The sequence below is a fragment of the Schistocerca cancellata genome, chromosome 1, assembly GCF_023864275.1.
Source record: "Schistocerca cancellata isolate TAMUIC-IGC-003103 chromosome 1, iqSchCanc2.1, whole genome shotgun sequence".
Lineage (NCBI taxonomy): Eukaryota > Metazoa > Arthropoda > Insecta > Orthoptera > Acrididae > Schistocerca > Schistocerca cancellata.
The window spans coordinates 563,208,516-563,226,400 of NC_064626.1; the positions used below are offsets into that span (position 1 = coordinate 563,208,516).

The following is a 17,885-nucleotide window of genomic DNA, read 5'->3' on the forward strand; positions in this document are numbered from 1 at the left end:
ACTAAAAACATATTTGCTTATTTGACACTGACTGAATCTTGCCCTGATCTTTAATATATCATTTTACATACGAAATTTGTTGCCCTTTTTAAATCTTGAATCAAATGTTAGGGATCCCATTTTAAAAGATCATTATAAGCTCCAAATCATCTTGAAAACAAAGTTCACAGTCAGGACCATTAGTAGCAGCATGTGACCCTCTTTGTCACCTACAACTTTTATCTGAAATATTTTGCTGTATCTCATCTCATCCCAATTTATCCCCTATTACAGATTAAAATGGTACACCCTGTACGTATGATATAATCACCCCAAGGTTTATTAAAGTAATATTTACAAATTTGAAGTAAATTGGTCATAGACTTCTTGAGATTTTTGGTAACAAAGTTTCCCATTTATACACTGAAGAGCCAAAGAAACTGATACACCTGCCTAATATCATGTACATCCCTCACAAGCATTCCGAAGTGCTGCATCACAATGTGGCATGGACTCAACTAATGTCTGAAGTATTGCTGGAGGGAATTGATACCATGAATCCTGCACTGCTGTCCATATATCTGTAAGAGTACGAGGGGGTGGAGATCTCTTCTGAACAGCATGTTGCAAGGCATCCCAGATATACTCAATAATGTATGTCTGGGGAGTAGGGTGGCCATTGGAAGTATTTGCACTCAGGAGAGTGTTCCTGGAGCCAATCTGTAGCAATTCTTGATAGGTGAGATGTTGCATTGTCTTGCTGGAATTGCCCAAGTCTGAGAATTCACAATGGACATGAACGCATGCAGATGATCAGACAAGATGATTATGTACGTGTCACCTGTCAGAGTTATGTCTAGACATATCAGAGGTCCCATGTAACTCTAACTGCACAAACTCCACATCATTATAGAGCCTCGACAAGCTTGAACAGTCTCCTTGCTGACATGGAGGGTCTATGGGAACACAAGGTTGTCTCCATACCCGTAGACATCCATCCAATTTGAAACGAGACTCGTCTGACCGAGTCTGACCAGGCAACATGTTTCCAGTAATCAACAATCCATTGTCAGTGCTGATGGGCCCACGCGGGGCATAAAGCTTTGTGTCGTGCAGTCATCAAAGGTACACCAGTGGGCCTTGGGCTCTGAAAGCCCGTATCAATGATTTTTCGTTGAATAGTTAGCACACTGACACTTGTTGGTGGCCCAACATTGAAATCTGCTGCAATTTGCAGAATAGTAGCACTTCTGTCACGTTGAACGATTCTCTTCAGTCGTCATTGGTACTGTTCTTGCAAGATCTTTTTCCAGCAGCAGCGATGTCAGAGATCTGATGTTTTACTGGATTCCTGATATTTAAGTTACACTCATGAAATGGTCATATGGGAAAATCACCACTTCATCACTACCGCAGAGATGCTATGACCCATCGCTCATGCATTGACCATATAACTGCGTTCAAACTCACTCAAATGTTGATAACCTGTCAATACAGCAGCAGTAACTGATCTAACAACTGCACCAGACACTTGTTGTCTTATATACACATTCTAACCACAGTGATGTATTCTGCCTGTTTACATATCTCTGTAGTTGAATATGCATGCCTATACCAGTTTCTTTGGTGGTTCAGTGTATATTACATATTTATTATGTATGATCCATATATAAAAATAGATGTGTAAAATGCTTGCATTTACCTGCTACGTTGTATCAAAATTTAAAAACAGTAGGTGAAGAACTTTCAGATGCTTAAGATTTTGAACATTCATACATTTACATTTTTATTTACACAGATTTATAAAATTAGCTAACACTCACATTTAAAGAAATGGTAATGGTTAAGGTGATGAATTCTACAAAGTCCATCCCTTAAAATTAAGAACCATTTGTTACCCTTTTTTATGGAAGTATATTTATGTAACAAAAATATAATCAAAAAATATAATCAATTACTACAGAACATGATTGCTTGCGAAATGCAAAACACAAAAAGACAACTTGAGCTAAATGTTTTGATTGAACTTTGGAGCTGATTCCCTTTCTTAACCAGCAAGTTTGCTTGACTGCAAAAGCTCACTGTTGTTATCACTATGACTTCTGCACACACAAGAACATAATACAAACCAGAATCAGTCATCAAAAGTCACCTTTTCCATTTTGGTAATGTAAAATGAGGAAAGAAGGTATGAGAATGTTATAATTCATGCCTAATGAAACCTTGTGAATAGTGACTTACTTCATTTGGTCAAGCTTCACATTTCAGATGTGTGCATATACATTGGTCCTAAATGGTACCCTTTCATCTATTCTGACAGTGCACATTCCTTTATCTAGTGATTGGCATGCATAACATTTGCAATTTCTGTTACATATTAAGTTGACACTGTGAATAGTTCAACTGATGCTTCCATTTAATAATGGCGAAGCTAAAATTGTATGTAAATTTGCTTTTTGCAGAAACAGTGGGAGTGCGAGAATGCGTGCACGCACACACACATGTGTACCCTTGATGACTGCACGATGCAGGGCAACACAGGGAACCACCCCAGTGGACTTATGGGAAGTCACTGGGGCAGCTACGAATTGAGTGGCACAATGGCTGAAACTGGCCAGAATGTTGCAGACAGATTGTTCTCAAATGTTCCTGAAAGTGCTATAATGTCCAGGAATGATTTTAGAATGTTGCAAAGTGATATAGACTATTCCAAAAGGTTCAAGGACATTTCAGAATGTTCTAGAATATTTTAGTGTTCTCTGACATTCCATTATCATACTGTCATGGAGATACATTCCAGCTCAGAAGAATGAATATACAAATGTCCATGAGATGCATGTGTCAGTATATATTTGGAAATGGTTTACAGCAGATCATGAAAAAGTGATACTGACTGAAGTGAAATATATTTCAAGAATATTCTAGAATGTGAAAATTAATGGGAACATCTATAGCTAAATATCTCTCTTCAAATGCAACTGGTTTCAATGATCCACTGTGCCATCATCAGGCCCCTCTCTGGCAAATATTGGTCCTATAACTACTTTTCCATATTGCCATGACAGGGAATAATATGGGAAGTTGGTTACAGAATCAATACTTGCCAATAGAGGGGCCTGATACTGGTGCAGTGGATCCCTGACAAAGGTCGAATTTGAATGAAGAGCTTTAGACACACAGCTGATGGTATTACCATTCAGTGATATACTGGCCAGATGTAGTCCCACTTTACATCCAAAATTACCGATAAATGTATGAAAATTGTTCTAGAATGTTCTCAAGTGATCTGGAATATTCTCAGAAAACAAACTGAAATGAAGATCAAGCGAAGTGGATATTTCTCAGCTAGTAGTTTATAAAGGGACATGTGTAATCACTTTTAATACAGGTAACACACTAACTATCACCAAACTGTAGCTAGTGAAGTAAACCACCCAGTTCTTACTCAATTTAAACTGCTTCCCGTCCTTCACTTGTTGCTCCTCCCATTGTTTCCATCCCCATTTGACATCCACCCCCATCCCTCCCCCGCCATAACAGCCTTCCACTTCTCCCATCACCTTTCTATTCCTTCCTAATTTGTCCATGTTAACATTTTTTAATCTCTCTATGCTTTTATTCTGATCTTAATCCTACAACTCCTTCCTCTATCTTCTTTGTTGTACCTATAAGTATGTGGCCCACAAACACAGAAGTACCAACATATGACTGAACATCGCACTATTTTTCTACCCACTTCAACACAATTTGTACACTGACAATGGAGTTGCTTTACATTGTTTAAAATGATTGTTCCTGTAGCATTATCAAAATTGTTTTATCTCCCACACAATTTTACAGCTGCCCTTCAACATTTGTTTCATGACCCAACTGATCAGGTCGGAACTGCAAGTGAAATACTTCAAACAATGGAAAATCCAGGATGGAATGTAATAGTATTATGACTGGGAAAGTTGTTGCTCACCATATAGTGGAGATGCTGATTTGCAGATAGGCTTTAATGGCTGAAAGCTTCATTTGTGACAGTCTTTTTGTTGTGCCTACCTGCGACTCAGCATCTCCGCTATATGGTGTGCAGCAACTTTCCTTTCCATAATAGCAAAATACTTCAATGTGATAAATTAGGTGGAGCACATTTTCATTAAAAAGATGTTGCATCTCCAAAATGAGTATGAGTGTGGGGGATTTAATTGCTAAGAGTGCTAAGTAATTTATTTTCCTTCCAATTGTTACACTGTTTTCACTATGATGCTGTTTTCTCCATTATCTCATAGCCACCTGCACCTAGCTGCAAACAATTCTTTACTGTCACAAAATACACACCTTTGAGTAAATGTGAGCAGAAGTCAGTGGCAGTACACTTTGACTTTGGCAGAAAACCATATCATCACAGATATTCACAGTTAGAATGTTAATGGAGACCTGGTAGTGAACAAAAACATGGCGAGTCATTAGGTGAGGCACTTATCATGACAACAAGGTCACCCAAACCTGTCTTATCTCCTGCATGCTGGCTGGCCACACATAGCTGTGAGTCTTTCATTGTTGGAATGTGCGGACGCTCTCATCTGAGCTGATCAGTGGATCACACTCAAACATCTTGCTGCAAAACTGGATGTCTGTCAGTAGTGCTGATACACTCGACCACCAGTTGGGTGTGTGACCCCTGGAATCCATCCTACACCTACAGCTCAGATCTCACAACTTCCAAATTCCACATGTTTGGCCCAATGAAAGACATACTCCACGGAAAGTAGTACATGGATGATGGGGAGGTTATTGATGCAGCAAGATTGGCTCTGATGTCAACCAGTAGAGAGGTACCATGCATGCATACAGGTCTCCTGAGAAAGGTGGCATTGCATTGAATGGAGATTATATTGAAAGATAGGGTTTCATAGCCAAAATATTTGGAAATAATACATGAATTGGAATCCTGAATAAAACCAACCTGTTTTCAGAAAAAAATGTGTTGCATTACTTATTGAATGCCCCCTCATAACTTATTACCACTATGCCAGACAAGTTGTCAGGCCATATATATTTAGTGCTACCTGCATGAAGCTGGAGGAGGGTAACTAGTTTCTATTGAATTTTAAGTTTTACAGACAAAATTCTAGGTCTGTTTTCTATACTAAAGAGGGTTAAAATAATGCAAACCAAAGATAGCATTTTTGACAATGTACTTACCAAATGCTTGCTTGTTCTCACCATCAGAAAAATCAGCTAGTTTGAATGTCTCTGGTGCAAAACGCACACAATTTTCAGCTGAGGTAATATAGTCATCCAGACTAGATGGAGGCCTGCTAAGCTCAAGGATTGTGGGAACGGGATGTTTCTTTGTCTGCCACTCTCTCACATCTTGCCCATAGCCAGGTGGGACTAGTACCTGCAATGTAACACCATCCTGAGATACTAATATTCTGTTGTGGCACATTACTTCACCTTGTTATTTGCATTAATTTTGAACAACAAGATATTAAACACAAACTGATATTTTGAAATATTATCTCTTCACTGTTGTTTAAATCAAAGTACCTGGCCATCCACATAGGCAACTTCACCCCGAAGTACCACCCTGTGCACAGAGCCTCTCATTTTCATTCCAACAAATGGTGTCCATTTAGACTTTGTGTATGCCATTGCCTCAGGCACGATCCATTCATCTGTCATGTCCACTTCTACATAAGTATTTGGCTGTTCAGGAAGGTTGAAGATGCGGCGCGGGTTCCGATGAAATTTGTCAATAAGGTCCTGAAAAATTTCAGTTCATGTTATTTAGTTTTGCAGTAATTAAAAATAGAGGAAACATTGTCTCATAAATACACAGCTGTAATCACACAATTACCTCATAAAATTGTACAGTTCTTAATTAGGAAATGCAAGTAAGTGTGTGATTGGAAATATAGCAGTGGTTTGAAGTAATACTTTACTTGGTTTTCTCATCTCTTCTTTCATGTTTCCACACATAACAAGCAGGCTACTTATGATGCCACATCAACAAATTAAACCTTAAAATTTTAATGGTTTAGCATGAAGAAATTTCTGTCTGAAGCATGTGGCTAGGCTTTCTTTAATCTGGTAAATACTTATTTTTAGTGAATGAAATGGGTGTATAAAAAGAGAACATTGTATTTTCATCATGCCACAGACTAAATGTAAAATCATTAATTTGATCTAGATTACAGCAAAATGAGCCAACACGGTTGATGTAACTCAGTCGTAAAAGTAACTGGCTAAGGTCATTATCACTTCACCCCATCACTTTTCACCATATGGGTTTCCAAATTATGCATATTAATAAGAGGTTATACATAGATAAAAAAATCTACTCACCAAGCGGCAGCAGGAGAACACACACAAAAAGGTTTAACTTTTACAAGCTTTCAGAGCCAGTGGCTCCCTCTTCTGACACAGGAGGAGGGATGAAGGAAAAGGACTGGAGAGGTTTAGGGAAAGGGGTAGAGTTCAGGGAAGTCACCCAGAAACCTGGGTCAGGGGAGACTTATCGGATGGGTTGAGAAGGAAAGACTGATTCAACCAGTGTAAATAGCATCCACAAGTTAGGAACATTTGAGCATCCAATATTTGACAGGTTCACAGAAACTTTAACATTATTTTATAGGCTTAGACAATTTGAAAAGAATTTCATTCGAGGGAAATACAGTAGAAGCCCGAGATAATGCAGTTGTCAGGAAATATGCTTTACTCTCATATTATAGTGTGCCCCCAGTATATTGAGAGTGATCCTTGTAATGACAAACTATACATGGAAAGTCAGGAAGAACACACAATGGAATATTATACATACTATACTACACTGTTTTAAATTTAAAGAACATTAGAAGTGAAACATTTCAGAAGCTTGCCAAAAAGGGTACTGAGTTTTAACAAACTTCACTCAAACATTGACCAAACAAATAATATGTAGCAGCTCTGGTCTCGTAAACTGATATATGGCTGGGAAAGTGGTATGCTGATCATATGCCCCTCCATATCCACATCCAGTGACACCTGTGGGCTGAGGATGACATGGTGGCCAGTCAGTACCGTTGGGCTTTCCAAGGCTTGTTTGGATGGAGTTTAGTTTTTAATATGTAGCATGTACAGGGATCATCATCTATACTTTCTTTTTCAGCTTCATCATCCTGACCCTCGAATGCTTCACTACTCTCATTTCGAACCACATCCATGATGCACTTGTCATCCACGATCTTCAAAATCAGTTCTCCATTGTTAACGATTACTCAACGTTTCAAGTTTCAAGATCAATATTGCACTGTAGAACACCACATGCAGACCAGTCGTCACTGCTGTTGAAATCTATGTCACTACAGCATTCACCTGTTGCATTTTCTTCAGTGTAACACTTGTTCCAGCAACTCCTAATAATAGTCAGACAGATGGTTTGCCATGTCAGACCTATTGAAGATGCAATACTCTTAAGATTTGCAGATTTCAAGAACACTAATTTCTTCATCTGAACTTACTATTTAAGTGAGCAGTCTATGGTGGTAATGAGCCTTAAATGCTCATATGATGCCTCGATCCAGCAGCTGAATTAATGCTGTCATGTTTCTTGGCAAAAACCAAGTTTTTATTTGTCCATCTTCTGATTGCAACACATCAGGTGGATGAGATGGACATTGATCAAGGATTAGTACAGCTGTTTCTCTCAGCTTCAGTGATGCAGGTGCTTTTTCACTGAAGAAAAAAACACTTGTTGAAACAAACTGGTGAAAATGACATGTATCATCCAAGCATTCTTTAACTGCCTGTAACGGAATTGTAATGGTACCTGTTTATATACGATAAACATCTCCGACTCTGACCTATACAAAAACGTTTCAGCTAATGGCTACCTGATTTATTTGGGCCAAAGAGGAGGGTTATTCTGTCATGTTCAATCTCAAATCCTCTTATTTCCTGATTTTTTTGTATCTATAGTTGTGGTTGGAAGCAATTGATAATAAAATGCCATTTCATAACAATTATACATTTTATGATCATTTAAATTTTCATCTGCCATTACTTTGTGTAGACTTTCAGGAAACTGTGACGCAGATTTACTATCGAAAGATCTTGTTCCTACTTCAATGGCTGACTGGCAGATTCCATGGGACATTTCCAGCTTGAGAACCCTCCATTACAAGATATAAAATATTTGTCGTCATGTAAATCAAAGTGAAAATTTTCAGCTTGCACTTTAATAATTGGCTCAGACCTACACTTCTCTTTATTAAAAACCCACCATAAAGGCATTCATCAGATTCACTGCCTTTTCCTAGTTTACTCCTTTTTCTGTCCATTCCCCCATCACTTTCAATTGTGTTTACAAAAGTTTATTCTGTTCTTTTACCGATCCCCCAACTGTCCCTTCAGGTACAACACACTCACAGAATACACTTTCCATTTCTGTGACATCACGACACGCACACAGGAACCTAGTCAATGAGTGCATAATTTATGATCCACGTGACAGTTTTGCTCATTTCAATTATTGCTGCGTAATCACTTTGTTGACTGCATCACAGTGTTACCTGTAAGATGTGTATTCAGAGTTTCTGCCCAACAACAATCCTGGTATGCTGATGATGAACTAAAGATTGAGTTTAATTACATTCATCTATTTTGATTGTTATTTAAAGAGCTTGGAGATTGCAGCAGTAAATTATACTGCAGAAAGGCCCCATGTAGACTGTAATAAGAGTTTTTTGGAGTTTATAAAATACACAGAGTGAAAAAAAATCATTCATGAATTATATTTTATTTTGGAGGACATACTTTTCACTGCTTTATATCAAAATGCATAGTATATTGCTCTTCAACTGTATCACAATTTTCAGTAAGCCAAATGCAGTTAAATGACAATGCAATAAAACGGGAATAGTTTAGCAAAATTAGCAACACAGCACTGTCATAGTGAGTCTTGACTTACCATATCACTACTAACTGTCCATTTCTAACACATTTGTGAATTTAGTGAATTGTTTCATCTGAGTTTCATTTTTCTTTATTTGGGGTAAATTCTTACTTTTAACACAGTTAAACTGGTTGAGCAGTTGTTTTAAAGTGTGTGGCTATTTATTGTTCCCTGTAATGTGAAACATAAATTTGTGACATTAATTATCCAAGAGCTCATTTGAAAACTTATATTTGTATTCTGATAGAACAGGAGCCACTAACGGCTAAGTGTAACTGTTTGATTTCAGCTATAGACAATCAGGAGTTCACAACTGTGATATATAAGTCACTAGTCAGAAAATTAACTGACTTATTTGCTTCTGTAATTTATCATATTAGATATTTTACAAGTAATAGATATTTTACCCACAAAAAAGAATGACAACGTGGCTAGCTTCCATAAAAAAAATCTGGTAACAAGCTACGGCAAGCCTATCCCATTAGAGACAGGGCCACCTGTGAAAGCAGTCATGTCACACCGGCTCTCTGAGAGAATGAATGGCCACAACCAAACCGTGACCAAGAACTGAGGTGACCACCCACTGACATAATACACAACAGAGCACAATAAGCTCAAGCTGAATGGCTGCTTCAAAAGCCATGCCATCTGGATCCTGCTCCCAGCACCAACTTTCATGAACTACATAGATGGGAGTTAACCTTCCAACACACAATTAACTCCTGTAATCCTTATGCCGTCAATCCCTACGAACCCACTGCTCCCACATCTCTAACCAACAATTTATCCTTCCTCTTTCCTGTCACTGCACCCCCCCCCCCCCTCCCCCTCAATCCACACTTCAAATTGATCTTCATAATTTACCACATGAAATTACTGGCTTTGGTTCCTGTATGCTGCATGCTTAGCCTGAATAACCTGTTAGCTCTCCCTCTTGCACTGCTATCTTGCAGACCTGCTGTCTCCCTCCAAACTGCTAGCTGTCAACCCTGGTATTTGCTGAATGGCCTCCTATATTCCTGAAGTACTCACATTCAACCAGAACTTTCCTTACTATATTTAAAATGGATGTACCAGTCATTCCTATGTCAGGTATTGGTCTGGAAAGAGAGTGGGATATCACTGTTACTGGAGCAGAACGGCACAGAGGTTACGTAAGAGTTTCATTGCATGCGTGGCTACATTTGGTTAGGGTTTCTGGGAGGTGTGAGTAGTGATTGCCAGACACAGCTGCACAAAATTTAGTTGTGAGATTTCTCTTGTACAAAGATATTGTGCTAAATTTGGTAAGGACTACTAGCCATGTACACGGGGAAGATATTCACAGTTTTAAGCCAAATTTTCTAATACAGTGTTTGTGGATTATGAGAGACAATACAAGATGTGAGCCATTGCTACCGTCTCCAAACCTCTCCCACTCCACACAAGCAATATGGTGCGTAACCTGGTCGAATTTTATCACATGGAGGGATTTTTGTGTTGTTTAATGTATGAACAACAACAATGAGTCTGACTTATTCAGTTTCGATCCCTTTTTCTGGCCTATGGGACTGGTGGAACACAGTCCAGAAGAAGTGGCTAAAACTAAATAATCAGAACTGTAAAACAAATAAATATTATGACAGATCGGTATTATGCAGGAAACAAGAGTGTCACTGAAATTTATATTCAATTACATGGGACAGTAGAATCAATAAAAACAACTGAAATTTATTGGATATAAAACTCTAAAAAATTAAATTTCAGCTTCTCTGAGTGAGTCTGCTAGTTGTACTTGGCACACTGAGCACTGTCCAAAGGATCTCGGTGGCATAGATTACACGTCTATTTGTAAACTACAGAAAGCCATTTTACTAGAAACTATATGTGTTACACACCAATAAATGTCCCACTTCTATCCATTTGGGAAACAAGATCAGCAGTAAGAAATATAAACATCACAGTGAGCTTTTTTCTTATGTCTACTGTTGTCTTTAATATCAATAAAAGAACAATTACAACTACAACATCAGACATATTCTTAAGAGCAAAATGTGTGCATATGTATGTACTCCTTGAAACTTGAAGTTTCATGATCTGCTGAATACATTATTGTTATAAGAATTTTCACAATTTAGTGTCATGGTCAATAGTGTTCAAAGCATTTTCCCCCCTTTCTGCTACATAAACAGACATAAATAATGAGAGTAAAATCATAATTAACCAATATTTTTACAACATTCACATACCTCCAGTGTTAATTTCTCCTCATGAACAGCTGTCAGAAGAAGAGGAAGGATGGTCTCCAACCCAGGAAATCCTGGTGGTGGCTTTTCTGACATCTTCTCCTCTAAAGTATGAGGTGCTGAAAAGCAGATGAATCGTAAAGGATTCCAATAGTGAGGCAGGATATATGCAATTTGTTCCTGGCCAGCAGTAACTTCAACAAAATTTTACATTTTTTTAAGGTGGAGGAAAGGAAAATAATGACTGAGAACTTCAGTTACAACAGAGAGAATCTATACATATTTCACAGCTGCATTAACAAGAATATAAGCAGTGATGAGTTAGGAACAGGCTTTTCAACTGTCATTGGTACATTAACTTTTGGCTGCTATTTTCAGTGTTATGTTGTTTGTGGTACACAAATAAATTTAAATCTGAAGAAGAATATAATTTTTTGTTAATGCCCTTTCCACTATAATTCATTGAAAATATTTCATAAATTTGTTCACCACTAACATTTGAGTCAAATTGTCTGTTAAAGTTGTTTGTCACCATTAGCAGTCAATGTTTTGCACCTGTGTATCAAGGATTCAGTGAGGATAAATATGTTTACAAGATTCTGCATTGCAAGTAGAATGCTCAAATTCTCCAGTATTTTACTTTGGTACAGCTGCCCAAGTTCCACACACTTCTCACATTTGTCAAATTCTTATTCGTAACACTAGTCTTGTGAGAGGCACTTACAAGAGGGATGATGGGCAGATGAAGTCACGAAAGACTTGCAACAGCTAGGAGTAAGAAAAAACTTTAAGAATTGATGTACTGGAGTCTTATGAGGTTGGCAAACTAACTTAATGGTTATTAAATGCTGAAGAGGAGGATAACTGCCTAGTGAGGGTAACACCTAATGTTCTCTATATGGTATGTGTGTCACTGTACATTTGATATCAAGTAGGCTGAAATTAGGTCAACTGACCAGTTTATATTATTTTATTTTTGTATTTTTCATGATAAGCAAAAACTGAACATGTCACTGTATTGAGTGTTGAGTAATGAGTGTACAAAAAAATATTAAAGGCCTCACTTGAATATTAACAAAAGCTGATAACATAACATTGGATACTTGCAAGTGGTCCACTTAACTCCCTACAAGAGGACAGTTGCTACGGATCCGCTTTATCATCCATAAGAGGTTAACTGAGTCAAGCTGTGAGGCTAACTGAACCACTGTCATTTACTGGTTTTACATTCAAAAATGTAATGCACATAAAAAACAATGATTTTTCCCATGGAATACAAAATACAGATAACAAATAATGAAAAACACAGTTGCCTACAAACGGATAATACACTCCTGGAAATTGAAATAAGAACACCGTGAATTCATTGTCCCAGGAAGGGGAAACTTTATTGACACATTCCTGGGGTCAGATACATCACATGATCACAATGACAGAACCACAGGCACATAGACACAGGCAACAGAGCATGCACAATGTCGGCACTAGTACAGTGTATATCCACCTTTCGCAGCAATGCAGGCTGCTATTCGCCCATGGAGACGATCGTAGAGATGCTGGATGTAGTCCTGTGGAACGGCTTGCCATGCCATTTCCACCTGGCGCCTCAGTTGGACCAGCGTTCGTGCTGGACGTGCAGACCGCGTGAGACGACGCTTCTTCCAGTCCCAAACATGCTCAATGGGGGACAGATCCGGAGATCTTGCTGGCCAGGGTAGTTGACTTACACCTTCTAGAGCACGCTGGGGGGCACAGGATACATGCGGACGTGCATTGTCCTGTTGGAACAGCAAGTTCCCTTGCCGGTCTAGGAATGGTAGAACGATGGGTTCGATGACGGTTTGGATGTACCGTGCACTATTCAGTGTCCCCTCGACGATCACCAGTGGTGTACGGCCAGCGTAGGAGATCGCTCCCCACACCATGATGCCGGGTGTTGGCCCTGTGTGCCTCGGTCGTATGCAGTCCTGATTGTGGCGCTCACCTGCACGGCGCCAAACACGCATACGACCATCATTGGCACCAAGGCAGAAGCGACTCTCATCGCTGAAGACGATACGTCTCCATTCGTCCCTCCATTCACGCCTGTCGCTACACCACTGGAGGCGGGCTGCACGATGTTGGGGCGTGAGCGGAAGACGGCCTAACGGTGTGCGGGACCATAGCCCAGCTTCATGGAGATGGTTGTGAATGGTCCTCGCCAATACCCCAGGAGCAACAGTGTCCCTAATTTGCTGGGAAGTGGCGGTGCGGTCCCCTACGGCACCGCGTAGGATCCTACGGTCTTGGCGTGCATCCGTGCGTTGCTGCGGTCCGGTCCCAGGTTGACGGGCACGTGCACCTTCCGCCGACCACTGGCGACAACATCGATGTACTGTGGAGACCTCACGCCCCACGTGTTGAGCAATTCGGCGGTACGTCCACCCGGCCTCCCGCATGCCCACTATACGCCCTCGCTCAAAGTCCGTCAACTGCACATACGGTTCACGTCCACGCTGTCGCGGCATGTTACCAGTGTTAAAGACTGCGATGGAGCTCCGTATGCCACGGCAAACTGGCTGACACTGACGGCAGTGGTGCACAAATGCTGCGCAGCTAGCGCCCTTCGACGGCCAACACCGCGGTTCCTGGTGTGTCCGCTATGCCGTGCGTGTGATCATTGCTGGTACAGCCCTCTCGCAGTGTCCGGAGCATGGTGGGTCTGACACACCGGTGTCAATGTGTTCTTTTTTCCATTTCCAGGAGTGTATATAGCTAATATGATGTGAATTCGCTCGGGTCACAATGAAAAGAAAACACTTTCGTCCTGATGTTACCTTAAGAGATACTATAAAACATCAGTCTCTGGTACAACACTTATTTCGACTGTTGACGTAAACTTCAGTGTTCCAGTCAAATATCTGTAAAATGACTTCATTTTTCAGGACATGCAAAACATGCAGTTAATGTTCAGGGCCTGCCTTGTTTGTTGATTTACTGTAGAGCTGATAAATATAATTCACTGTTCATTCAACATAAGATTATGGCTCCAACCTCAAAGCCAGATGGGGCATTGTTTCAGTATGCTCCTGAAGTAACAATTATTGCAGCCATTTCGACAGCTACACCTCTTCTCATATCCGCACCTCAACTGTTCTTTTTGTGGTATTCTGTTGCTGTCCCCATTGCATTTTCAGCAACTGCAATGCAGTAACCCAGGCTCTACCGAGTTGCTACCCCGTGCCCTGATTCACGAGGTTCTCCATCAACCTTTTTTCCTAGAGACACCCTTGTAACACTGTTCAAGTATATCGGCATCTATGCCAATACCCCATTTTATCATAGTCCAATGGAATGATAGAGTTCCAGAGTGCTCAGCAATGGCTGATCCAGTTATCTATATTAAGCAGGTGTGCCTCCAATGTTCTTTTCATTTGGTGTCCACTGACCTAGTTGTTTGGCCAATGTATGACATGCCACAATGGCAGGATATATAATAAATTCCTGTTTTTCATAGCTCAAATCATCTTTTACATTTCCCAGCACCCCTCTTATTCTGGTAGGTGGACAGAACACACACTTGACATTGTGCTTACTGAGGATCCTGCTGCAGGTCGCCCAGTGTATTTCCTCTGGCACATTCGATGGAAATATGTCTGCTAATTGTTCCACTACACTGATCAAACCAGGCATGTGCACATTTCTGGAAGTCACTGCAAAGTTGGGACCCACTGATAAGTAACTTCAAAGTGTTATCATCAAACTGCTTGCCACTTAGGTTAAACACAGTGCGACTCTCCTCCACATGCTGTCTTTTCTTATTCGTATGCCCGAACTTCACAGACTGGCATACTAAGGCATTCTTCTTGGTGAACTTCAATAGAGACCAAGAGGCACTGTCCACCCTGTTCCAATTTTCAGCTTCCAAGGAGGTTATCATATACAGATGAAGTTGTAAAAGCTCCCTGCATAACATATCCAGCCTGTGGAGCGTATCTTGAACCCTATCACAAGTGCCATGCTCGTCTGACTATTTATTATGTTAGAAATGGTCAGATACAAACCCACATGTTTCTTCAGGTATGTGAATGATATCTTTGTGATCTGGCCTCAGTTAGGGGTAAGTTCAAAGAGTATCTGGAACATCTGAACTCATGCCAACCAAATATTAAGTTCATCATGGAAATGGGAAAGGATGGCCAGTTGCCGCCTCCTGATTCCTCCTCCTCTTCCTCTTGTCATCAGTCTTCTGACTGGTTTGATGCAGCCCACTACAAATTATTCTCCTGTGCCAACATATGCATCTCAGAGTAGCACTTTCAACCTAAGTCCTCAGTTATTTGCTGGAGGTATTCCAATCTCCATTTTCCTCCTCAGGTTTTGCCCTCTATAGGTCCCTCTAGTACGAGGGTGGTTTGAAAAGTTCTCTGAATCACCATGAGAGGTCAGCACTAGTGCACCGAGTTGTTCATGTGATATTCATTAGACTGTTGCCTGTAAACAAATGCCACATCAGCACTCTTGGAAGAGAGCTGTGGCAGTGACTTGGCTCCATTGTTGTACCTGTGTAGTGATTTGCATAGGTGGGGAAAAAAAAAGAAAGAAAGGGGGGGGGGGAATAAATCTAGATTTGAGCAGTGATTAAGTACTTCGTAAAGAAAGGTATGAAAGCATAGGACATTCATGCTGATTTTCAGAATACACTGAGGGACTCTGTTCCTTTATATTCCACTGTTGCCAAGTGGACAAATGAATATAAATTTGGTCGGGAGAGCTTAGATGATGATCCACGCAGTGGTTGGCCAAGATGTGCCATTACTCCAGGAATCATTGCAAAAGTGAACAAAATGGTCATAGAGGATCACCAATTGAAATTGCATGAAATTGCTCATGCTTTCCCGATGTTGTCTGAAAGGTTATATCACATTTTAACTGAAGAATTAGAAATGAAACAATTATCTGAAAGATGGGTGCCGCGACTCTTGATGCACACCGGCAAACATGTGCCGTTGCCATGGCAAAATTACACAAATTAAGGTATGGATTGTTGCTACACCCACCTTATTCACCTGATATGGCTCAATCAGACTTCCATATCTTCCCAAAACTGAAAATTTTTCTTGCTGGATGAACATTCACTTCAAACGAAGAATTGATAGCCAGAGTTGACAACTAGTTTGCAGGCGTGGAGGAAACTCATTTTTGAGATGGGATCAAGGCACTGGAACTTCTTTGGACCAAGTGCATTAACCTACAAGGAGACTACATTGAAAAATAGTGTTTCAGTGATGTAAGTACTTTTTTCTATTCTACTCTGAAATCTTTTCAAAGCACCCTCGTACCACGGGAGCATTCCGTGATGCCTTAAAAGATGTTCTACCATCCTGTCCCTTCGTCTTTCAGTGTTTTCCACATATTCCTTTCCTCTCTGATTCTACACAGAACATCCTCATTCCTTACCTTATCAGTCCACTTAATTTTCAACATTCATCTGTAGCATCACATCCCAAATGCTTGAATTCTCTTCTCTTTCGGTTATCCCACAGTCCATGTTTCACTATCATACAATGCTGTGCTCCAGATGAACATTCTCAGAAATTTCTTCCTCAAATTAAGGCCTATGTTTGATACCAGTAGACTTCTCTTGGCCAGGTATGCCCTTTTTGCCAATGCTAGTCTGCCTTTGATGCCCTCCTTGCTCTGTCCGTCATTTATTATTTTACTACCTAGGTAGCAGAATTCCAGATCTTCATCTACTACATGACCATCCATCATGGTGCTAAGTTCCTCACTGTTCTCATTTCTACTACTTCATTTCTTTCATCTTTCTTTGATTTACTATCAATCCATATTCTGTACTCATTACACTGTTAATTCCATTCAACATATCATGTAATTCTTCTTCACTTTCACTCAACATAGCAATGTCATCAGCGAATCTTATCATTGATATTTTTTCACCTTGAATTTCAGTCCCACTCTAGAACCATTCTTTTGTTTCCATCATTGCTTCTGTGAAGTACAGATTGAACAGTAGGGGGTAAGACTACATCCCTGTCTTACAACCTTTTTCATCTGAGTGCTTGGTCATCCATTCTTATTACTCCCTCTTGGCTCTAATACATTTGTATATTACCTGTCTCTCCCTATAGCTTACCCCTGTTTTTCTCAGAATTTCGAACACCTTGCAGTATTTTACTTTGTCGAATGCTTTTTCCAGATCGACACATCTTGATTTTTCTTTATTCTTGCTTCCATTATCAACCAAAACATCAGAATTGGCTCTCTGCTGTCTTTATCTTTTTTAAAGCCAAACGTGTTGTCATCTAGCACATCCCTAATTCTCTTTTCCATTTTTCTGTATATTATTCTTGTCAGCAACTGGGATGCATGAACTGTGAAGCTGATAGTGCTATAATTCTTGCACTTGTTAGCTCTTACAGCCTTGGGTGGATGATATTTTTCCTAAAGTCAGATGGTATGTTGCCAGATTTATACATTCTGCACGCCAAAGTGAATCATCATTTTATTGCCACTTCCACCTATGATTATAAAAATTCTGATGGTATGTTATCTATCCCTTCTGTCTTATTTGATCTTAAGCCCTCCAAAGCTCTTTTAAATTCTGATTCTAACACTGGATATCCCCTATCTCTTCTAAATTGACTCCCATTTCTTTTTCTGTCGCATCAGACAAATCATCCCCCTCATAGAGGCCTTAAATGTACTCTCCACCTTTCCGCTATCTCCTCTGCATTTAACAGTGGAATTCTCATTAC

General features: G+C 39.9%; 1 protein-coding gene across 1 annotated transcript in view; it reads right to left on the minus strand.

Moving 5' to 3' along the window:
* The window catches only part of LOC126181199 (CAD protein), a 572,589-nt gene that overhangs the window by 26,074 nt on the left and 528,630 nt on the right, over nt 1-17,885 (minus strand). Inside the window, exons 25-27 of the mRNA XM_049924752.1 lie at nt 11,131-11,246; nt 5,518-5,733; nt 5,170-5,368 (exon numbers count right to left, since the gene is read on the minus strand). Of these exons, the coding sequence (XP_049780709.1) occupies nt 5,170-5,368; nt 5,518-5,733; nt 11,131-11,246 (531 nt within the window). The remainder of the gene's footprint in view (nt 1-5,169; nt 5,369-5,517; nt 5,734-11,130; nt 11,247-17,885) is intronic.